The sequence below is a fragment of the Lutjanus erythropterus genome, chromosome 10 (assembly GCF_056507025.1).
Source record: "Lutjanus erythropterus isolate fLutEry1 chromosome 10, fLutEry1.hap2, whole genome shotgun sequence".
NCBI lineage: Eukaryota > Metazoa > Chordata > Actinopteri > Lutjaniformes > Lutjanidae > Lutjanus > Lutjanus erythropterus.
The window spans coordinates 15,274,061-15,298,345 of NC_139326.1; the positions used below are offsets into that span (position 1 = coordinate 15,274,061).

At 39.8% G+C, this 24,285-nt stretch overlaps 1 protein-coding gene across 2 annotated transcripts in view; it reads left to right on the plus strand.

Moving 5' to 3' along the window:
- The first annotated feature begins 284 nt into the window (after positions 1-284).
- Positions 285-24,285, plus strand: part of nos1 (nitric oxide synthase 1 (neuronal)) — a 48,802-nt gene continuing 24,801 nt past the window's right edge. For both annotated transcript variants that reach the window (XM_084728369.1, XM_084728370.1), the window contains exons 1-7: positions 285-437; positions 4,625-5,411; positions 9,716-9,821; positions 14,244-14,381; positions 20,208-20,353; positions 21,960-22,122; positions 22,864-22,955. In XM_084728369.1, the coding sequence (XP_084584495.1) occupies positions 4,690-5,411; positions 9,716-9,821; positions 14,244-14,381; positions 20,208-20,353; positions 21,960-22,122; positions 22,864-22,955 (1,367 nt within the window). In that variant the 5' untranslated portion in view covers positions 285-437; positions 4,625-4,689. The remainder of the gene's footprint in view (positions 438-4,624; positions 5,412-9,715; positions 9,822-14,243; positions 14,382-20,207; positions 20,354-21,959; positions 22,123-22,863; positions 22,956-24,285) is intronic.

Below are 24,285 nucleotides of genomic sequence, written 5' to 3' on the forward strand. Positions count from 1 at the left end.
CTCATCCGACTTTACTGCAAGTTCAAGAGCATCACTCTCTAAGTCCACATATCATATCAGTGACACACCTTACCTTTCCCTTGCCTCCCTCTGAGGGCCTACAGTGGGCTCTAGGATGAGAGTGTGTATGTGAGGATAGACTCTGCTGTTGCATGCTGAGTGATGACGATAGCCGACATAACTAAATCCACCCACAGTTGATTTAAATGGCCGCGCACGGCTCTCTCTCAGCTCGTCACTGTGTCTCCCGTTGCTCTGTATTTATAAGGCGCCCCGGTGCGCGGAAAGGCACAAGCGTGCCTCGTCTCTAGAGAGGCAGAGCGCGTCGCTGCGACTTGGAGACGTTTTTGGATGAAAGACCTGTGCAGCAGCTGCTGAGGAAGAGACGCGGGAGCGCAGGAGTTTTATCCCAAGTTCACTGCAGCTTGCTCTCAGGGGTGAGTTGTTGTTTCATTGCAATGTTCTTCGTTTATTCTTTTGTTTCTGAGGAAAATTAGGCTGCGCATTCCCCTGCTGGATGAGGGTGTAGAAGAGCTATTATTGAGAGAGGATGGAGCGGTCCTGAACTAATGTGCAAACCTGTGGCTACGACAGGATGTGTTTTGTCTGAATATATCTTTGTCACACAAAATATAGGAGTTTGAAGCCTTATTTGTGTTGTTGTTGTTTCTATTTCTGCCAAAAAGTGTCGCCAGAACTTGTTGCTTTGGCAAATATCCATAAAATTCAGGCTCGGTGGGAACATCTTGTGCATTTTTGACGATTGAATTGAGGAGAATGTGAAACCAAACTACACATTTTCATTACTTGCTCCTGCATATTATTTGCCAAAGTCCTAAAGCCTTTATTTTTACGTTAGGCGTTTTTAATGTAATTTAAATTCTGTTTTTAAGATTCTTCGCATTTGGTGGTAAACATATCTTTCTGTTCTTACAGATTGGTTACTGATTTTCTCTTAGTAGCAGCACGCAGTTCTGTAGCTGATTGTTAGCTGTTGTTTTGTCCTCTCTGGACAACATAAATCAGAGATAGGACTTTTTACAGATATGTGTCACCATCTGGTTGATCTTTGGATGTTTTTAATGGTGGTAGAGATTTGGAATCTGTCCTTCAAGTTTGTTTTGGTGCTGTTGCATGCTGGGGGAGGATACCTGGCATAACTGCATGGTCAGATTCTTAGTGCAGGACACAAACAAACTTAATGAGTGGAAAGGCCATCAAAATAGTTGGTTTGATGTGGTTTTATGGCAGAATAAGAAGTTAATGTAATGTTAAAGCGACTGCAGTGAGCTTTCATTTTGTGTTTTTGGAGGTACCTGTGGACAAAAGTGAGTTTGCACCACCATAACCACAAAATATGTCAAAAAAATCTTCAGAAAAATCTCCTCCTTCTTTATAATTGGCTAACGAAGCCCATGACTCATAACTTTGTCTGGGAAAATGTAAACACAGGCTAGTTTCATCTGATTTCCAATCATGGCAGACATTAATAATAACTATAAAACATCTTCTCGCTGATGGTTTAGTTTGTTCACGCAGGTCATAAAGAGGCATCAATAATAAACTGGGACTGTTTTCACAACCAGTTTAAACTCACTGTAGTAGCTTTAATGCAGTTAAAAAAATCTATGTGACTGTTAAAGGACAGCATGAAAAGAAACAAATTGTTTTTAAATGTTATTTACAAGGTCGTTGCACAGAGGAAAACTAAAAACTAGTTTACACTGAAAGGACATCTTGAACGAGTAAACAACAAATCAGGAATTAACTGCAAATGGATGAACTGCTAACTATTATGACTGACGTATTTGCTAACAGACTGAGATCAGATTAATTTCAATGTGATTATTGATATCTGTGAATCTGTATTCAACTGTCCTGATGAAACGTTCATTTAGCTCTGAATAAGGCATTAAATGATAACCAGTCTTTGCTTGCTCTGGCTAACAGTTAATATTTATAGCAGCAGCCTATAATAAAGAATTGTCCTGAGCCAGACACTGCAGGAATCTAAAAAAAAAAAAGATTTTAATCTTAAAAATTCAGAGCACATTTCCATCAATATTCACATCTGTTATTGGTAATTTCTCATCTTAGGAGGGTGCAGCTACAAAGAGTGAGGATTAAAGGGCCGCCTGCTTAAGTTATTCTTGTGCCCCAGGACAGTTCAGTCAATATTTATGAACGGGTGACACGAAGTGAGGACCTGACCTCTTGAATGCGTGATTTCACCGACACGCGGAGTGTCAGTGGATGTGGAGCTGAATTGGTTGAACTGTGACACTTTTATTCTTGTTGTATTTTCGTGTTACTATAAGCCAGCGCTTCAGCTCTGGCGAAGTTGGTTTTATATCAACATGCATCCAAGGACATTCTCTCTTTATTCTGGCTGTTGGAAAGAGTTAAAAAATAAAATAAATAAACAACTCGGTGAGCTGTTGCAGAGGAGCAGAAATGAAAAAAAAAGTGTCTGAGTGTGAGAGCTTTGCAAAGGCGGAGCAGAGAGCTGACCTTGGTGCTGAATGATTCCCGCTGCCCTCATACTCACTGCGTTGCGCAGCAGCTTCAGCTTTGTGGATCACAGTGTAAATTCCAGTCGACGCCACCCACGCGGCCAGAAGCAACCGTTTCAAAGAACAAGTAAAACACTTCCATGGAAGCTAAACGCTTTACCGGAGCGTCTAGCAAATGGTGCCAGGGTGTTTGTTTTTGTTTTTTTAAGTACATTCCAAGTGCAGAGACAATAAAACATTGCAGGGTGCAGTAATAGGAGCGGAGTGATCGGCTTTAGCAGCGCTCGTCTTGTTCTTTTTTCCAATCAAAAGTTGAGCTGTTATGCAAAGAGGCGTGCAAGCGTGATCTGTATGTGGCTTAAATAGACGAAGAGGCTGTTCGCGTTACTGCTCGAGTGCATGTAAGTATTGTGTTAAGGAAACACTCATCAATAGTCACTGTATTTGCTCTTCCATGTCCTATATTTATACTCAAATTTACAGGCAAGCCTTTTTTCTACAAAACATAAATATATTTAGTGTTTTCAAAGGTTGAAAACACAAACTTGAAAATAGTGGGAACCAAAAACTTTATTTCATGTCCTCTCCTGAAGAAAACCCGAAGTACTTACAAGTAAAAGTATCATTCTTATAAAATGGCCAATGATGTTAAGCTATTATTGAAACATTTTCACTGATTCGTTAATTATGTTAACTTGTAGATAGTTTATTTTTCTATTTAAAGGGATAGTTCACCCCAAAATAAAACAAATAGAATATTTTTGTATTACATAGAGTGCTATATATCCATCTAGATAGCTTTGGTGTGAGTTGTCAAGTTTTGTAGTTCTCAGCTGTACAGATGTCTGCCTTCTCTTAACTATACTGAGAATAAATAGCACTGGGCTTGTGGTGCTCAGAGCACCAAAACATACATTTGAAAAATTCAACACCAGTTTCTCTTTTAAGAAATCTTCACCCGGTTACTCAAGAGGAACTATTTTCTTTAGTAGAAAGAAAGTAGTTTTGGTAGATTCAACCATAATAGTTACAGGATTATCTTAAAAAAAACTCCTGACAACTCACACCAAAACAATCTAGATGGATAAATAGCACTACAGGTAAGAGGACAAATATGGATTTTGGATTTTGGAGTGAACTGTTCCTTTTTGAATTGCTTGAAAATAGTTAGGGTTAGGGTTAATGTAAACATACTCCTTTATGGTAAAAGTTCTGCACTCAAACCAGCAAAACATACCTAAAGTATCAAAGTAAAGAGGTCCAATAATATTAGCCTATATCAATGGTTTTAAAACTGGGGTCCAGGGACTAAACTACCTTGAGTGGGTTCTAGGGGGTCCCCATCAAAATTATCCCATTTTTTGGAAGTTTGAACAACAAGGGAAGAAATGAGGTTGGCTGTTTTGATTGACTGTAATTTAGAGTGGCCCTTGTCGATCATTGATTGACTAGGAAGACTTTATGACGTGATACATTTAGGCACCTCTGGGCTATATTGATGGGTAGTTTAATCTATTATGATGCATCATATTTTATAATTTCTTTTCTATTTAAAATCTTAATCTGCTTCAACTATGGCTTTTAAATAAACACAGCAGAGATCAAAGTACAATATTACCCTCTGAAATGTAGTGAAATAAAAGGATATAATAGCTTAAAAAGGAAATACCAGGGGAAGTTCCACAAGATTTTACTCATTACTTGGGTCAATACTTCACCACTGGAGGCTTTTCTAAATGCTGTTTGCCTGTTAACATTAGTCATCTAGCTTCATGTACTGTAGCTGAGCCAATATTTGCCTCAGAGATGTTACAGTTTGATACATCGTTTAGTCACTGTGATGCCAATATTGAGGATCACAGTGGTACAAGCAGGCATGATTGGTTGGATAATAGATTTTTCATGTCCGTGACAATATTTTGCATGTGTAGCTCAACAGGACCTAATTATCTGTGTAATATTACCTTATGAAAACACTTAATGACTTATGTACCCTCTTTGACTTATGGTAAATCAACGCACTGTAAACAAATCACGCAGTCAAGGTAATTTCCTCTAAAACTAATAGAACTTCTATTTCCCCTCCTCCTTCTCCTTCTGTTGCTTTTCAGAAACATCCCTGGGGACACACATAAACTCATAAGCAAGCACACACACACAGTCGCACACCGGCACCATGCAGGAGTCAGAGCCCACAGTGTGCCAGCTGCAGCCCAACATCATCTCAGTGCGTCTTTTCAAGAGGAAGGTTGGTGGTCTGGGCTTTCTGGTGAAGCAGAGGGTGTCCAAGCCGCCTGTCATCGTGTCTGACCTCATTCGTGGTGGCGCGGCAGAGGAGTGTGGCCTTGTGCAGGTGGGTGACATCGTCTTGGCTGTTAACAACAAGCCCCTGGTGGACCTGTCCTACGAACGGGCCCTGGAGACGCTGAAGAACGTGTCGCCAGAGAGCCACGCTGTGCTGATCCTCCGCGGGCCCGAGGGCTTCACCACCCACCTGGAGACCACCCTGTCTGGAGATGGCCGCCAACGCACAGTGAGGGTCACGCGCCCCGCCTTCCCGCCTTCAAAGTCCTATGAGCACTGCTCCCCTCTAAGCCCGTTTGGCTCCGGGCAGCAGCAGCAGGTCAACAAGGAGCCCCAGCTCAGGGCCATTGAGAACCTGTCCTCTCCGTCCATCACACAGTCCCTCCTGCAGAGGGGAGGCGTGCAGGGCCAGGACCCCCTGCTGATGAGGGATGGGGGCCGCGGAGCCCTCCTGTGCAATGGGCTGGAGGAGAACAACGAGCTGCTGAAGGAGATCGAACCAGTGCTGCGCCTCATCAAAAACAGCAAAAAGGAGATCAATGGAGAAGGCCAGAGGAATGTCGGGAGGAGGGACGCCGAGATTCAAGTGGCCTGGTAATTTGTGTTGTGATACTACCTTATTGATCCCATAGTTAAAATGCCTTTGTGCTTGTCCCCCTCCACAGTGCAGGCTGGACTTAGTGCCCAGTCAAATTAGAATCAGGATTTAGGTCAAGAACTCTTCAACAAGTTGGTTATTAGCTGACACAAGAGTATACACCTGGTCCTCTGATTGAAATACACTTTGGCACCCTGCAGTCCCTAAACTACCTGACCCAGCTGTGTTGCATTAGCTACCACAGACAGGCTCTCATTCATCTAATATGAGTCAGTGCACCGTGCCAAGTAATTACTGTCTGCACGCTGGTCTCCAGAAACCTCAACTCAGATGACATTGCTCGCAACATTCATCCACTTTGTTTGCTATTCTTCAATTACAGGGACAAATGCTTTATGTAGGTTCATGTAAACATCTTTACAAACACTGTAGCGTTCCAGTTTTGGTTACATTTTATTTGAAGGGGTGTGCATAAGACTGTGTCATTACACTGTCTTAACCATGAATGTTTATGTCTGTTGTCTTTAAGTGCCATTTAGTCATTCATGTCATTCTTAATGCAAAGTTGATGCTGTTTGAGATGTCTTTGTATGACATTATCAAGCTTAAAATTATAGTCCACTTTAGTAACAACTAAACTATCTATCAGGATAGAGCATCATACTGTCATCAAACTGCCTTGAGGACTCTTTATTATGACAACTTGACATTAACCAAGTCAGCATAACCAGTGAATGTGTTTGTCATGGCCACATATGACATTATCAAACTTAAAGAAATGGTTTATCTTTGTTTTAACATATTATATTGTCATATGTGCTTGGTTTTGACACTGGCCATCATGAGACCATTATAAGCATGTCATGAATATTTTTCTTGACCTCAGTAAAGTAATATAAAAATTTTGGACTTGGCATAAGGATATCATTAAATGTTATAAAGCCAGTTGGATGACAGAGTATAGTACCGTGGTGATTTATAGAGTTCCCGGATGGACAGATTAAAGTTTACTTGTTGCAAAATAGACTAATAATAACTTATTTCTTTAAATTTGATCATAACAAAGACATTATTTGCTTGAATAATATGAAATTGTCATAACAAACATCTCAAACAGTGTCAACTTTGCAATAAAAAAACATAATTGACCAAAGTATGTCTAGTGAGAATAGTCATAAACAGTGTCATTACATTCATTCATTCAACTTTTATTTATTTCTCGGGAATACATTGAGGGGTGGCCCTCATTTTCAATGATGCAGAGATTACATTAGGCAACAAAGCAGAAATACAATAGAAATAACACAAGAAAAGACAGAGAGATAATAAAATAAATAGCCAATAAGAAATTTACAATTGATTAATACAATTCCTAGCTAAAACATGTGCTTGTAAGAACATTAAAACTTCTAAGCATGTTTTTAAAATCTCCCCAAATGATCAGGGACTCTGAGTTTAAAGTGCATTGCAAGTTATTCCATGTGTCAGGAGCACAGAATCTAAAAGCAGTCTTTCCTAGTTCAGAACTGACATGAGGAACATGAAGTGTTATCCAGTCCTGAGAGCGGGTCTGATAAGCTCCTGTCCTTAGGTGTAATAGTGATGTAAGGTAAGTTGGTGATTTGTTAAGTAGCGCTTTGTAAATAAATAAATACCAATGTTGGTCTCGTCTCACAGAGAGAGACGGCCAGCAAACTTTATTATACAGAATACAGTGATGGGTACTGTAGGTAACGCCGGTGATGAACATGGTTATGACAGTCTCATGATAGTCTAATGCGCACCCCTTTTAAAAAAATGCCAAGTTTTCCATAATTTAAATGCATCCTTGTGTCTTGGTCTAGGTTTTGGTAGTTTATCTGCATCTTTGGCCTGAGATTGGTTTCAATCTCATGTTGATTAGCATTAACATCAGAATGTCATTGCACTGTGAATTTATTTGGGAAAGTTTGCTGCAGTTCACATAGAAATACTTTGGATAGACAGTTGCATTCATTAGTATTGATGTCAGTTCCCATATTAATGAGACATAGTAGACCCCAATTAGCACTGTGCAACACAAAGCCTGTCACAAACGTGTCATTAGACTATTCTTTATCAGCTTGCAAGAGAACAAAACTTCTTCCAAACAGTCACTCTTTGTTATGGAGGTCAGGTGCTGCAGCGTTTAAGCTAGCAAGTGTGGAATTGGTGATAAGTCTGTATATTTTCCATGTCTCTTTTGTAACATTTAATGAGGAGGACTTACACATATTGCTTGTTTGTTTTAAGTGTTCACTCTGGACCAGCTTTTCATGGGGCTTTGCAGTCTGGTGCAATATTCCATCCTGGACTCTGTCTAAATGGTCTGTACTGTGTACTGTTGATATTGGCGTCTCAGTTATCTGCTATTGTACTCCCACGACCAATTGAAATCAAATTGAGGCTACAGTCTCCCATGAATCAATAACTCATTCTTGACCAATCCATGCACATCCTCCTCTCTTTCATAAATACACTTTGACTGATTCATTGCATTCTAGATAGACGTGCTTAGGAAAGAAAAAAAAACTGAAAGCGTCAACTGTGAAGTCTTGATGAAATGGCTTTTCTTAATGGGGCCACCTGTGTGGGGTTTTAAACCAATAGTCAATCTAAAAACATGCTGACATTTGGTCAGCATGATTAAAGAGTCAGCTATCTTGATTTTATTTTCTGCTTTAGCTTTGGAAGAAGGCTTTCTGAAGAGTTGTGATTACTATCTAATAAGAAAGGCCATTGTGGAGAAAATTGCCAATAATATCCTTTTTTTTCCTGGGCATATTTGTGCAGTAAAATCACTCAAATTATTTCTTGATGATTATTTGCCTGTAACAGAATGACACATTATAACTGATGGCTTGTTTTCAGAGAAGAAGCTGTTACAATTTCACAATCCAGCATGAGGCTGATGACACTCCACGTTAGAGTCAGAGCTAATGATAAATGACACATACAACTTCTCTGAATGTTTCTGCATGTCTGAACTCCACCTCTGAATTGCGGGGATATTAAAATATTCACTTGCACATTGTGCCAATAAAGAGATACAGTGTGACAGGGAGTGTGAAAGGGATAAGGGATGCCTGTGAGGATTTACAATTAGCATGGATGCATGCACATGAGAAAGATGGGGTGGGGGTGAGTGCGAAAAACAGTAAGGGGCGATATGTGTGTGGGCGTTTTCCACTGGAGGAATGAAAACTTGAAATCACACACCGATGAGTTTTCTGTGTTTGTGCATATCTCGTGTGGTTTGCCATGAGGATCTCTCCTCCCCCTTCTCTTTGGATCATATAAGCTTGGCGTGAGATCTCTCACTTTCATATCCTGTTTCTTTTTATCTCTGGGGAGTGAATGACAGCTAGTTGAGTAGTTAAAGGGGTAGTTCAGATTGTTTCATGTGGGGTTGTATGAGGTATTTATCGATAGTCATAGTATTAGCTATAGCTAATGCTGATGAGCATGCTCCCAGCTCGGAGAATCAGATATTGGGATATTGCTGCTTCTCCAAAGCGGGGCTGTGCTGACTGCCATCCACTTTAGGTAATACACTGACTCCTGAAAATACCTCATACAATTCCACTTCAAAAACTCTGAACCGTCCCTTTAGTGTGTTCTTATATTCAAAGAAATCCATACATTCAGTTGGGGATCTTGATTTGTCATTTGTTGTTGCATCTGTTTAAATGACCAAATAAGTTAAGACTTGGCCTACATCACTGTTTGGCTTTGTTCTTATCAGCCTAAATGCAGATATAATGCCACACGTAAACTTGTGACAAGAAACCTAAATGTAATTGTAATCTCCTGAATCAACTAAGACCATTTAAGTATGCAATGACCATACACTTTTTTGCAGTGAACATTTAAGATCTTGTGTCTCCTTTCCCGCACACAACAGGTTTTTCTTCTGAGTTTCTGTGGCTTACGCCACTAATTACAGTAAAGTTGGAGCAGAGCTGTGGTGACAATTTGCTGATGCTGACAGACATATCAGAGGACCCTCTCTCAGTGCAATACAGCAACAGGTTAATCAAGTAATATAGGAAGCCTGATGGATGTAAGCCAAGTTTCATCTAGATGTGCTCACATCCTGAACAGAGAAAACACCTACGCAGGTGTGCAGATTCCTAACATCATTTGGAGAGTGGACCAGTCTGCTTTTTGTAGAGATGGAAGAAAGGTCTCTGAGTGTCTGAATGTGGGATTTTCATGTGTAATGAGTTATTTTTTACCCAATGTGAGCATGCACACCTGACAAACTCTGTATGACTTCTAGGGACCTTGGTGTGGGAAACGGCACGTCTCCCCAGCTGGCGCCAGATAACAACAGAATGCTGGAAAACATGCCGGTGGTGCTGAACAACAACGCTGACACCGACAAGGTAAAATGAAACAAAAAATGCACAAACTTTTGCTCACATATGAAGTCTTTTACTTGAATTTATTTCAAGAGTTGAGCAAGTCTACTTGCTCAGATCAATAACTGGAAGAGCCTTTGACCTTTTTTCTGTGCGTGCTTGTGTTTGCAAGTGTCCATGAGCAGGCTCACTGAGTGAATCTCTGCAGCTGTATAATGCATGTGTATCCATGGCTGCCTTCGCCTATCTGGCTCTTTAGCCTTGTAGAATAATCCACACTATTAGCACTTTCCATGCTTTTTAAAAACTGAGCACGCACATCTGTGTTGCTTCTTTGCACATAGTAGCAAAGCCTTTACTTAAGATCCCATCACCTCGGCATTAGATCCTTCCGGGGGAAAGCTGGTGCTGCATTAAATCCAGCTTATGCCTCCCACACAGAAGGGCCTGGTCACAGGTCTGAGTGTCTGTGACAGGGATAGCGTCGTAATCTGCACAGGGTCCACGTTTTCCACCCACTTGTGACGTTGCTCGAGCCCTCATCAGTGGGGCTGGATGGGGCGAAATTATTCCAGGAGGCATAATGAATGCATGCAGCTGCTGATCTGTTACTCTCCATCAGTTGTGGCCCCTGTTGAAATGATCCAGGCCCTCAGACCTGCAGAGAAGAGAGTGTTAATGTGCATGCTTGTGAGAATACTTGTGTGAGAGTGGGAGGGAGAGGGGGACATGGATGATGTATGCTTGACAGCATTTAGAGAGAATATGTGTGTATGATGTGGTAAGAAGCCATATGTTTGCCCTGGTTGTGTGTGCTCAGACCCAGGAAACCTATGTGCTTGTGAGGAGGTGTGTTTGGGAAGTGGCATCTGTGTATGTGCGTGTGTCTGTGTCTCATGTAGCAAGAAGTTCCCCCGCAGGCATTTTGCTAGACACAAATGTTTAATTTGGTAAATTCAAAACAGCAAACTAAAATGACTTGAGAAATTTAAGTAAAATTTTTTGTATGATTAAATAGAAGGATTTCAAATGTCATGTCGATGGCCTGCAAATTAGTTTGGTGAAGGATTGTCCATGTGCCTCCAGCTAGAGCTTCTGCTTCTGCATAATTTAATGTTTAATAAGCCTGCTGCAAATGAAAGGTGCCAGAGTGTTCTGTCAAATTCCACCAGCTAGTGAGTTCTGGAGACACCACCTTTGATGATCTGTTGAAAGCAGAGAATGTGCCTCCCTGCCTCCTTTTTCTACATGCAATGACTTAATCATCACTGAGTAAGCTGCCAATTGTCAAACCATAAATTTACTTGTCTTAAAAAGACACGACTAAACCATATAAATATTCAGTGAACGTAGCATCTCTTTCCATTTCTCAGACTGTCAGTCTCATTTTCATCTTTTTCTGTTTTCCCATCTACCCCCTGTCTTGCGCTCATCATCTCCATTTCCCATCAGAAGTTTTAATTGATGAGTGAATGAGGAACTTTTACAGCATAACTGAATTTACCAGAAAGATTTTGGTAATTACACCCCATTATGAAATTATCTTCATCAGATTAGCTTCAATTATCCTCATATCTAGCTGCATGGATGCGCCCCCCCCCCCCGTTACATCCACACCTTATTCTTGACATTGAGGCTTGATGGATCCATGATGGGATCCAGCAACTTCCCTCTGTAATATGGACCGCACAGGGGTGGATTGTGCCATTAAAACGGGCTGAACTTACTTTGTGGTTTAGCAAACAAAGAGACGAAGAATCATTATCTGGTAAATTTTGTTTTTCTCTAAGATATAATAACAGTTAAATCCATGTATTTGTTTCTTATCCTGTGAGTCTTGTAAGTGACCTGGGCATTGCTAAGCCATGCAACTGCTATGCATGTAAGCTTTCCGTTCTTGGCCAGAACGGTAGATTGATTCTGGAACTTTTTAAAAAACAAATAAAAAAAAAATATGTCTTTGATTTTAGACCAGTGTAGACAAACGTAGACCATCATTTCCAGGTGGTGATCATCAAATGCATGTTGAAATAACTGCTGCTGGTAGATTTTTATCAGTTGTAGCTAGCGAGCTAGCTAATTAAAGTAATGTTAGCTCCATGAGTTGGTTGAAAATGCAATTTCCAATTGAATGTTTTCTTTAACTTACCAAATCCAATAAAGTGCATACAGAGCTGCTAAACTAAACGCCTAACATCAGCAACCAGGACCGACTTTGTCAGGGGAAATACTTCAAATGTTAAACTCATAGATGGGGCTTTTGGAAACGTTGCCTGTAACTCAACAAAGTAATGTTAACATTCATGATCTGAAATTATTTCTTTGGTTTGGAAGCAAGTCTTGGTTATACTACATAGTAAGCTGGGCATGCTAACTGTTGTCACATAAAAGCAAACCTGTGGCATAAATTAACAACTTTATGCAATGGATTCAAAGTCCAGTACAACAAATTATTTATTGATAATTTACACACCTGGTCTAGGTTGACTTTATGTTGTCTGCCTCGTGTCTTTGACCACTTTGACTCTAATCAAAACATCCTGTTTGCACAACTAAAGGCTATGAATTAATCAGTTCCCTCCGGTCCATTTTATTCTCCAGGAAGGGCCTAATTCAGCAGCATTTTGCTGGAAGATGCACAGAGAACCCTGTCTCTATGACGTTCAGTCCATTCCTTATGCTTTGAAAGGGCGTAAATAAATAAATAAATAAATACACCAGCCTCAAAACTTTAAATGCCAAGTCTTTCTGTGCTCTTACTACATCCCCATGCAATCATTTTAGTGTGTGGAGAAATCCAAAGCATGCCTGTGTTTAAAATCACACCCTATTTATTTTATAGTGCACTACTGTCTGCCATTTTCTATGAGTATCCAAATCCTGAGTGTGTAACTCTGTCCACTAAAGCTATAGTGCCTACAAAAACAGACAATTGAACAGAAAAAGTGAGCTCTTCTTTTCTGTCTGCTAACAATTTCATGATCCATTACACAGGGAACAGTGAGAGGGTAAATGAGGGATTGACTTCCAACTCAGGTGCCTGTTTGGTATGATTGGACATTCACTATTTGGGGGAGGGGTTGGGCAGAAGGTCAGTTGGGCCATTTATGAACAATTATATTCTCTCCCTTTATCTTTCTTGATCTTTTTTCTGTCTTTCCCAAACATTTAATTAATGGTCATTTAATAGCTGACCTCCCTCTACACTGAGTACATTTTTTCAGGGCCTATAAAGATGTCCGTCCATTCCACAGCGACTCTGACATTTACAGTTTACATCAGTACACATGTACAAATAAAAAAAAAGTGAAGTGACATTTACAAGTTGTTCATATAAACAGGCCTCTGTAAATTCAACATGCAGCAATAATAGAAAAGTGACTTTCTTAAATGTAAATGCCAAAGCTATAGCTTCCAGTCAGTGAGTGACAAGCCTCATAATCATATATTCAAATATACATCCGGGCTGCTTTTCATGCCAACAAGCCTTAAAACTGTGCATCTGATTTTCTTTGCCTGTTTGACTGAGAGCCTCTTTACGGTACAGTGATCTTTTAGCCTGTCCACAACCTCAGTGATAACAATGTGTCATATCTGAGCTGCACAGTGGGGGTTACTGCTGCTGGAGCATGAACACACAGGAACTAAGCTCTTTACTCCCAGTGTGTGCAAAATCAAATTCAATTCAATCCCTCCTCATTCCTCTCTGCAGTTTGAGAGGACATGAAATGACAATGAGACTCAACTGGCGTGACACCGTTGGTATTCATCTCCCCGGCGAGCATGATGATTGTGTCACTGTTGTTCAGAAGCTGCTCTACTGTGCGATTAACAATACCATAGGAGATGATGAAAGAGCTTCCAAGGTGTGGGATTGATTACCCCGATCTCGCCGCCTTTCTCTGGGAACATTTACAGTTGGCTTTGGGGTTAAATTGCAGGCATTCATCAGTCAATAGCTACAGTATTGGAAAACCCAGTGAGCCAAGAGTTAGCTTGCCATCAACCTGCTGTTAAATGCTGATTGCCTTTATTGTGGAGTAGGAAATAAAACAGAAATGGAAGACGGAGAGAATGTAAGTGGTTCCTGTGCATAAGTCTGTGTTAGAGAGACTCCAGCACAATGACAAACTGATTTTCCTTGAGAAAAAAGACCTGGAATTCCACAGAGAGAGCTCTTTGCTTCACAATTGTCCTTTTAACAATGCACCAGCTATAACTCATGTTATGCCCATCTTAAACTTGCCAATCAATGTCCAATTGCGCCACTTGACTCCAGTTCCGTGCAGTGGGAGGGCTGCATCTCTTTTCAACTTTCCTCAGTGTGACTCCAGGTCATAAAACAGCTTACCCACCTCACACCAGAGGTGTCTCGGAGGTCAGAATGTCTTGGCTAGACACAGTACAAAGGCCTGAGGTAATGACTCGTGTGCTCTTTCTTTCCAGCCTCCAGCCCAGGGCAGGTCCTCACCCACCAAGTCACTGCAGAATGGCAGCCCCTCCAAATGCCCCCGCTTCCTAAAGATCAAGAACTGGGAGACTGGCACCGTCTACAGCGACACACTTCACCACAGCTCCAGCAGGGTAAGGCATATGGAAATCATGTCAGTTAATGGGTTAGGGGATAAAGCAGCCTATACTGCAGCATTTTTCATTTCCAGCTGAGGAAACTGGTGAATCTGAATGTTGTCATGTCTTGACACCTTTCACAAAATTGGAAAGGATTAAAAGTAAGTGGCACTAAGTGACCAGAAAAATAGACATACCTGAATGATGCAATTGTAATGCAATGCAACACAACAGGCCTCCAATAAAACCAACTTTATTTAAAACTCTGTTACTTTAGTTTTATGTGTGTGGGGACTATAGGGCTGCAACTGATGCTTATTTTCATTATTGATTATACATTTAGTTCAGACCAAGTAATTTGATTGGTCAAGAGGCATTCCTGAGTGCTGGTATAGAGTACAACAGCACCAAGGCTTTAAACTACAGGTATAACTCCACCTTACAGGTGTTTTAATGACTGTTACTGATGTTACATCACAGAAAAGGATCAAAAAGAGATTATTACATGACCAGTATACAGGAAATGACTCACTTGCTTAATTTGATAATAGCTGATAAGACAGATTGAAATAGCAAATTGAATGACAGGGAGATTATTAAAGTAAATTAAAAAAAAAAAAAAGAAAAATTAAATGATCTGAACTTCTTGACCTAACTTAACGCTAACTCCCCTGTCGGTATTTATTTTGCCTCAGCCAACTGGCAGTTTCCTAAATTTTGCCCTTAACATCAGTGGTCCTCAGCCTGGGGGTTGGATACCCCAAAAAAATCACTAGATAATTCCTGGGGGTCGTCAGATGGTTGTGGAAAGTAAAAAAAAACAATATATTGTCGCAAGCAGCACATAATGAGAGCCAAGGAGCAGCTCTCAGTGACATCAACACCTAAAATACATTAAACACAAAGAACCAGCACTAAAAAATATTGGTTTGGCAGGTTTAACATGTTGAACAGTAATCCCTGAACAGTCTCGAGAACAGACAAGGGGGTCTCAAACACAAACCTGACTTATATGACTTGTATGTAAGTCAAGTCAAGTTTTACAGAGCTGAGCTCAGTCCAGAGACTGAAGACGAACTCTGACAATCTCAAAACGAGAGCTCACCGTTTTACTTTGCTTGTGACTCTCACAACCCTGCACCATATGTCCCCTGCAGGTGTAGCCAGTAAAAAGATTTTTGATTCTTTGCTTTCAAAATTGGCTCATCTCAAAAATGTAAATGTGGACATTCAGTCTGTAAAAAAGACACTACTGAATACATTCTTGAGGCAGTTTTAGGGATCCATCCAGCCAACTAAAGGAGGGCTCTACTGTGATAACGTCTGGACCTACACAAAGTAGCTAGCAGACTAACGTCAGTGTGCAGGGAAATGTTTGTGTTGCTTGGCTACAGTCCTGTCCGGTGGCAGAACTATTTGTGTTGGTGGAACCAAATGAGTAAATAAACAAAGAAATCATAATCTATTGTTTATTACAGTTAAGTAAAAAATGGCATTTTGTCTATAAAATCAGAAAACAGTGAAAAAATAGGATTATATTATATTATATTATCACTAACTTCCTAAAACCCCAAGTCAAATCTTCAAATTTCTTATTTTGTTTATCCAAAAGTCTCAAACCCAAAAGACATAAGACATTTGGTGATAAAATACAATATAATAAAACCAGTTGCAACCTCAAAAATGACCACAGAGCTTACTAGTATATATTTTCAATATCCACTAGTATAATATATGCTAATATTTGTATTATGTTTCACAACATTTAATACAGGACTGTTGTATTGAAATGCATTACATTCAGGGGGTTCTATTGCTCTGGTCACTAAAATTTCACAAAAGAATTGGTTCTACTGAAGAGGTTCAAAATGAAGTGTATGCCAAGATTATTGATGTGGATTTGATCCTGTATTTGAATCAGAGATGATCAGATATAAATCAAATACAACAAGCAACTGAAGAGACACATCACTAAAGATGAAGCCAGCTGTTTAACAGGCAGAAGCCCTGTGTGTCAGCCTTCATATGAAATCAGACATGCAAAGCTTGTCATACTGTAACAAAGGTGACAGACATGATATCTGTGCGTCGGTTGACTGGAAAAACATTTAGCCCGCAGACTTATTAACACATAATTTGCAAGTCAAGTAGATTGAAGAATAATAGCACAGTGTGGCCTGCCTGTTCTCTGCTTCTCACTAACTACATTAGAGGGCTTTTGCCTGAAATGTTGGTAATTTAACTTGTTACTATTTGGCCAGATATCAGGGGGTAACGATGAATCCTTCAGAAAGAAAACAGACCATCAACATACTGAACGTACTGTGTGGGGACAGCTCACACGGTCATACAGTGACACTCATGGTCATATGTCTCTGCACTTTCAGCCATGACAGGTTTTCACTGCATTAAGCAAAGCGGCGTATGCCAGGTAGTGTGCCATTCTGTAAGCTTGCACCCAAATTTGAACTAGGTTTAACTTTCTTGAGTCACTGTGTGCACATTTACGTATGAGGTACAGCAGTGCAACTTCATTGATTATTTAATGCTGTTATCTCTGCAGAGTTCCCTGTGTTCTGTCAAGCAGAGGTGTGAGGGTCTCTAAATTGTAGACAATAATATGTTAAGGTGCTTGGTGGTTGGATAAATTGTACCTACATGTGTCACTGTTTGGACTTCCCGGTATCTGCATTATTTTGCTGTTTCATATTTGCTTTCCGCTGTGTTGTAATCATGGTTTCACTGCTGATGAAATCCCAGAAGGAAAAGATTTCCTGTTTGTGCTGCTTCATACTAAAAGTTAAATATAACGAAACAACAGGGGACTTTTATTGTGAAGAATTTAAGGAAAAGGCATGTGTATCCCAGAGACTTACATGAACAAAAATGTAAACCCCCGGCCATGCTGGGCTGACAGGCCAGGCCAGCTCGGTGTATGGAAAAGGGCCAATGGTGGCTTCGATAAAAGCTAAAGGTCATTTCCAAAAACTTTGTTTGAGGTTAAAACACTAAAAGACTTTGGTAAGAAAATTGATTTCTCATCCCCGTTCATCTATCAACTGCTCTGTCCACCCATTTTTTTTTCTATTTTATCATGCAGCCAAAGTTTCTTCCTCTAGTTAGTAATCCAGTCTAGCAGGCACAAGGTGAACCCCACTGTTTAAGCATTCACCCCCCAAAACACTGCAGCCATTCGTAAACAGCAAACAGCAGCCTAATTACTTTGGTGACTTATCGGACAGGCTGCGCATCCCAATGAATGGCCTGTAGTAGCATCTTCAGAGTTATTATATACGCTGCTGTATTCGAGGATGATCCGTCTTTTTCGAAAAGGACAGCTGGCTGGCATGAATGCCCAGAGCGGTATGATGAGCGGACGTGCTGGAGCACAAGTGATTCCTTTGTTTTATTTTTAACACTCCCTGCTCTACTCATCCATTTCCCCCTTTTACTCCGTCACCTCTTACTGTTCATGTTTTTCTGCCTCAGCTCTGTTGTTCTCTCTTATTATCTTTTCTTAGCTTCCTTTTTCTTTGTAATTATGCCTTTATTTTTATACTCGTGTTCTTGCGCACTTTCTCACTCAATTTCCTTTCCCATTTTCCTTTGTTTTGACTGGCTGTGATGGCGTGCTTGTTGTCTTGTTCAACAGATCTTTTTCCTAGTTTTCTTGAGTGAGGGTTGGGTTTGTTGAAAGGGACATAGGGGGAAGTTTATTTTGGACTGCCGGTCCGCGTCTGAGTGTTTGGACAGTGCAAGTGTGTGGTTCAGTGTAACAAGCCAATTTTAGCAGCAGGGTCATTGTCAAATTTCCTCTCAGACTGCACGCCCGCGCTATCGTTTCTGTCGTCCGCTCTTGCTCACTCATTCGATCTCTCTCCAAGCTGGTGAAGGCATTTAGGCAAACCAAAGTGACAGCTGACTTCAGCTCTAATCATATTAAACTGACCACACAGGGTTGCTCTCAGCTATGAGCAATTTTCTCTCTGCATCTGTCTGTTTTCTTATTTTCTGTCTTTCCTCCTCGCCCTTTCTGTCTTCCTGTCTCTGCTTAATGGAAGGATCCCAAACCATGACTCACCGACTTACTCATTCATTAACATGCGTGCCAGCCATGTGTGAGCGATATAATGAAAAAAATTGTCAAAGAGCTATGATCACTTATACATCTGGAACATATAATGAAAATTGACCTTACATTTGGCCTTTTACTTGAACTTTATGATATAATTGATACTTTATTAATTGCTAATTTGAAAACCTTTGATTGCTGATGAATGTGATCTACCACTGGCACGTTGGCATGTCTTTTATTCTGGAAAAGATATATCCATCTGGAAAGTGAGTTAAGAGCAGCTTTTAATTTGATGAATTAGGCTGGGGATGTGATGCAACTCCACAGTCATGACAGAACATCATGTGCTAGCTATTGAACTAGAAACATGCTAAACTTGTCACTAAGAATTCAACTAGGGTGGGACGACATGTTAAAATTTTCCGTCATCAGCCCATCCATCAGCGACTGGTAATATCTTCTTCCCCCCTCCCAACTCCTCCAATCCTCTCGAGTTTCAGCTGGGAGATGTGCATATGCGGCAAATGCACTACATTATGTATGCTGAGTACGATCACTATGCCCAGTAAACAAAATAAACTCAAGAAGTGTTAAGAAAATAAATGTTCTCGCACCTATTTTGCTTTATAAACAGAGTAATACAATTGTTCACCTTCTGAATTTAATTTTCTCTCTTTTTATTGAAGTAAGACGAGCTTAATTGAATCGTTAAAGCCTCGTAAAACACACTTCATTCAAACTCGATATAAAACTTGTAAAACTCATCTAAACTGTCTTTGTTAATCTGTCCAATCTTCAAACAATCACAAACTCTGATTTGGTCGAATTAAATCCTTAATTCACCACTGGAAAAGAGTGTGACGGCTCTGTCTCCCTCTCACTCCTCACTCAGCTCAGCGCATTCATGGTCCAGCTGAGTAGGTGTGTAAGTAAGTTCTGTTTAATTCCTACAAAAGTTCAGGATACTGCAACAAAAATACAGCTCATGAAAACATAATAATATTTCCAAAACATTTTATTTCTTCAATAAATGCAGCAGCAGATCTTCTGTCTTCCTGGTAGAGGGATGGTCTAACTGTGCATGTGAAAATGATCACTTACGCATGTTTCTGATTGGAAGAATAAGACTTGCAGTCACCCCCTGTTGCAACTGTCCCAAGTCTACCCTACTTTAGCAAGAATGTATAAGGTAAACGTATTTTTTTGACAGATTGGGTTGGCACCTTGAGAGAGTTAGCACCTTCTTCCAAAGGGCAAAAGAGGCATCCTGATGGTTCACGCAACAGTTGAAGTTAACAGTACAGCAAACTTTGACTGGAAAACCATTAACTACAGTATAATTCAAGCTTTTCTGAGGTCTGTTTTATGTCAGGCAGAACCATGGCTTAACCGGGTAATCCTAAATGAAAAGAGAAAGGAGGTAATGTGATAGCTCTGTCTTTTCTAAATTAAAAGGGTGCCATGCTTCTCTCATCATGCATTAAATCACAACATGAAGATGGATGCAGAAACAATCTCTTGTGAGTAAGCAGAGATCCTGAAGGCCACTGAGTATGTTGGATTGTCAGTAAAACTAATTAACACCAAGGAGCCAGCACGGTATCCTCTGTTAGTGTTGTGCTTCGGTGGAAATTTTTGTTTATATTTGCAAATAAATTACCAGAGAATTGTACCATATGCCACGATCACCTGGCTTTTCAGTTGCATTTTGGCACATAAGAAAGAAAGAAAGCCTCCCCAATCTGTCATGCTATTTGTCTTTTCAGATGCCAATCTGCAGTGAAAACGTGTGCATCGGCTCTGTGATGATGCCCAACCAGCACGTCCGCAAACCAGATGAGGTCAGAAGCAAAGAGGAGCTTCTTCCACTGGCCACTGACTTCATTGACCAGTACTACACCTCCATCAAAAGGTAAGCACAGCCTCTTACTTCTGCAGAGTGGGTGGAGCTCAACTTTGAGAAATCAGCTTTGGTAAGGTAGGACAAAGGATGGAAAGAATAACAGAATATTTTACTCAAATTAAAGTACTGCTACTTGAAATCCATTTTACCCAGGTAAAGGTACTTGTCTAAAATGTACGAGGTGAAAGTAGAAAGGTAGTTAAAAGGTGGGTGAGGGAGGAAGGGTAATGAAAAAGTATATTATGATAGTATGATAAACATTAAAGAACACATTTAGACTACAAAATAAAATTCTTTAACATTTCATCATATACACATCACACCAGTTGTTCAAAACAGCAATATATTCCCTCTCTACACACCACTCACACTGAACTTGGCCATCAATAAATAAACAGTGGACACCACAGCAGGTACAACAAGCATTATTAGGCTACAAATAGCCTGACGCTGTTTCTAGAATCAACAGCAAAATAAATCAGTCACGCAGACAACATGGACATGTATAAATAAAACAAACTTGACAGTGGCTGCAGCCACTAACGCAAGCAAAAGGAGAGCTGCACAGTTTTTGCACGACGTGTGCACCCACAAAGCTACGTTTCCTAGCAACATTGCATAACATCCATCAGTGAGTTTATTGTTGTACTCACCTGTCAGACTGGCATTTTGTGAGCCTTGTGCACAGTAAAGTTCTCCTTAATCTGCTCTCGGTTCAACTTCCCTGCTTGTTCATTCTCAAACCTCATTTCCAGCTCTGGTCCCACTGCTCCTGCTCCAAGGGATTTTGAGCTGAAAGAGCACACCAGAAGTTATACAGGTTGTCAAAATCGGCAGAAAGTCCTCACACACCTCACCACAGTTAAAACCTTTTCAGTGATCGCAGAGGTCCCTGCTGGAGGATCCACCATGTGCATCTTAGCATTTAGCATTTAGCATTTAGCAGTTAGCCAGACCCAGCATGCACCTGTTGGTCACTCAACTGGTCATCTGTAGCACTGGCTCCTTTCTTATGTTCTCACTCTCACATGGTGTATCCTGAGAGTACAGTACCTGAGATAAAAGAACACTCAAGTTAATCTAAAATTATTGTTTTTTAAAGACACTCAGAGATACTTAAAGATGGGTAGAAGTGCACAAAAAGTACACAAAAACATTTAGACTAAATATAATTAAATATTTCCACCCCTGCATAAAATAAGCTAGTTAGCTAAGTTACTGAGTTTTAAAATGATAATAGGTCTCCAGCACCTGTCCAATTGGACAGAATGCTTCAGCTGTGTAACTTACAACACAGGGAAAAAAGTGTACAGGATATATGTTTTTTTCATTGTGCAAAACACTTTTAATTTACTTATTTAGCATTTTTTTCTGCCCTTTTTCTTAAAAAAAAAAATGTGTACAGTGCTGGTACAGAAAAAAGTCACAGAGCACTGTCTGCAAGCCAAATTTCAGGCAGGTTTTTCAGTGCTGTCAATACTCTAGTTAATAGGTATATTGTTGTAAACATTTGGTATCAAAAAGTATTGATACATTCATACTTTTGACAGCCTTGTTATACTGTATGTACATGTTGTCTTATTCTATTGTGCATGTGGACCTGTCCTGACTACAGGTATGGCTCTAAGGCCCATGTGGACAGGCTGGAGGAGGTGACCAAGGAAATAGAAGCTTCAGGAACTTACCAGCTGAAGGACACTGAACTGATTTATGGAGCCAAGCATGCTTGGAGGAATGCTGCCCGATGTGTGGGCAGGATCCAGTGGTCCAAACTACAGGTAATACACAGTTTGCCTAAAATCATAGCATGGGGCCGTTAATGCTTTAAATCTTTACATGCTTTTTTTTTTAACAAGACGCCATGCAATGTAGATGTTTTTCAGAATGGATTCTGCATTACATTTTTACTTTTGTATAATATGCAAAATGCTCATAACAAAGTCACTTGCTTGGCTTTTCCACAAACAAGGGATGTAACGAAATATTGAATATCCCCCACAATATCCCAAGAAAACATTTTGTAATAACCTACTGGACTGTGATGATATCTACCATTGTATTCCATGAATTAAGTTAATTATTTTATAAAAGGATTGTTACTGACTGCTGCATTGTTTTTTCTTTCTTGTTTGTTTGTTTGTTTTTTTTGCACTTGTACACACATAATTCAAACATTCATTGCCAAAGAAGATTCATGCACAAGCTGAGGTCATGGTTAGCTACTATTATTTTATAACAGAAGCACTTTTAAAGGAAAATCAAATTTTATACAAGCAAAAAATGGTGCACACATCAAATTTATTACTAAAGAACATTTTTTTTCAAGTTGTAATTTTTCTTTGTATTTAATATTACAATAAATATCGTATTATGTTTTTTAAATTTTGGTATTATCATACTGTGAGTTTTGGTATTGTTACATTCCTTCCACGAACACATACTGTATATTTTAATAGTATGAAACACTTCACTGTGCATAAACCTGGCTCTGAGTTTTCATTTTCATGTTTGCTTTCCAGGTTTTTGATGCTAGAGACTGCACAACAGCTCATGGAATGTACAACTACATCTGTAACCACATCAAGTACGCCACCAACAAAGGCAACCTAAGGTAAACACACACACACAGATGCTGCTACTATTTACCTAAGTTTAGTTTCCTTTTGTTCAGCTCTGCTCCTGTTCTACTGACTACACTTGTCCCTGTCCCCATCTGTCGCTCTGTGTCTCATCACACATGTAGTCTCCTCTCTGACTACCCTGACTTGACCCACTGTCCCATCTGTCAGTGTGTGCGCTCTGTCTCTTAACACTGTCTCTGACACTATCTGCTGCTTGTCTATCTGTCAGTGTCTCTGCACCAATCATTGCCCCGTTGGCGAGGCGGCGGACCTTGCTAACAAGTAGTCATTTATCAGACCTGCGCAGGGCTCGCTCACTGTTTCTGCCAAGTCCTAATCACATGTGACACCTCATATTTACTTCTTGGATGATGGATAGCTTCTGACTCATTACTACACTTAGCCTGGCCTTCGGAAGGACAGCTCGGATACACATGTTGATAAGAGCCAGCACCACATCCAACTGGCTGCGACTCTTTCTGCACGGCTCACTTTAACATAAATAAACACAGCAAATAAATAAACATAAAGTGCTATTGCAACATGTTGCAATAATTTGGAATAATTTTGCTTATTCAATATCGCCTGTCAGTATTAGATAAACAGAGATGAGATGGTCCTAAGATGATGCAAAAATAATAAGCTGTATAATAATAAGCTCTATTTATGCAGCACTTTTTTAGAACAGCTGTGGCAAAGTGCTTTGTACTTACTGAACAATACAAGCAATATAACAATCAACAGCACAAGTACACAGAAATACATAGCATAAAAGTACACAGCATGCAAAAATACAATTTATTTACACTCAACAATAAATGCAGTGTAACAAACAGAACAAAATTAAATGACCCATAAAAAGAAATAGGAATTGTTAGAGTTAATTGTTTTCAGGTGGTGGATTTCATGGTAAAAATGAAGTTATGTCTACAGATCAGTAAATATTAGTTGCACCTGACAGAGTATTATGTAAAATTGTGAAAATATTATTAACCTTTTTAATGGAGTTCCTGAATAACATAATGTCACACTTTCTCTTGAGGTTCCTTTTCTAAAAGGTTCATAAGATTTAATGAATACTTTCATAAATTATTTATTAATCCTTTATAGTTATATTGTGATCATAAATCATTAGTGATTAATAAGAACAATTGTTGCCAGTTTCTTCAAAGTCCTATGACTGGTGTTTATAAATGTTTTTGGTAACATCTTATTTCAAAGGGTGTGCATAAGACTGTCATGAAATAATCATAATCATGTCACAACACCTGCCATGAACATGTTGGAATCTTAATGAATGTTCATGACTGTTGTCATTAA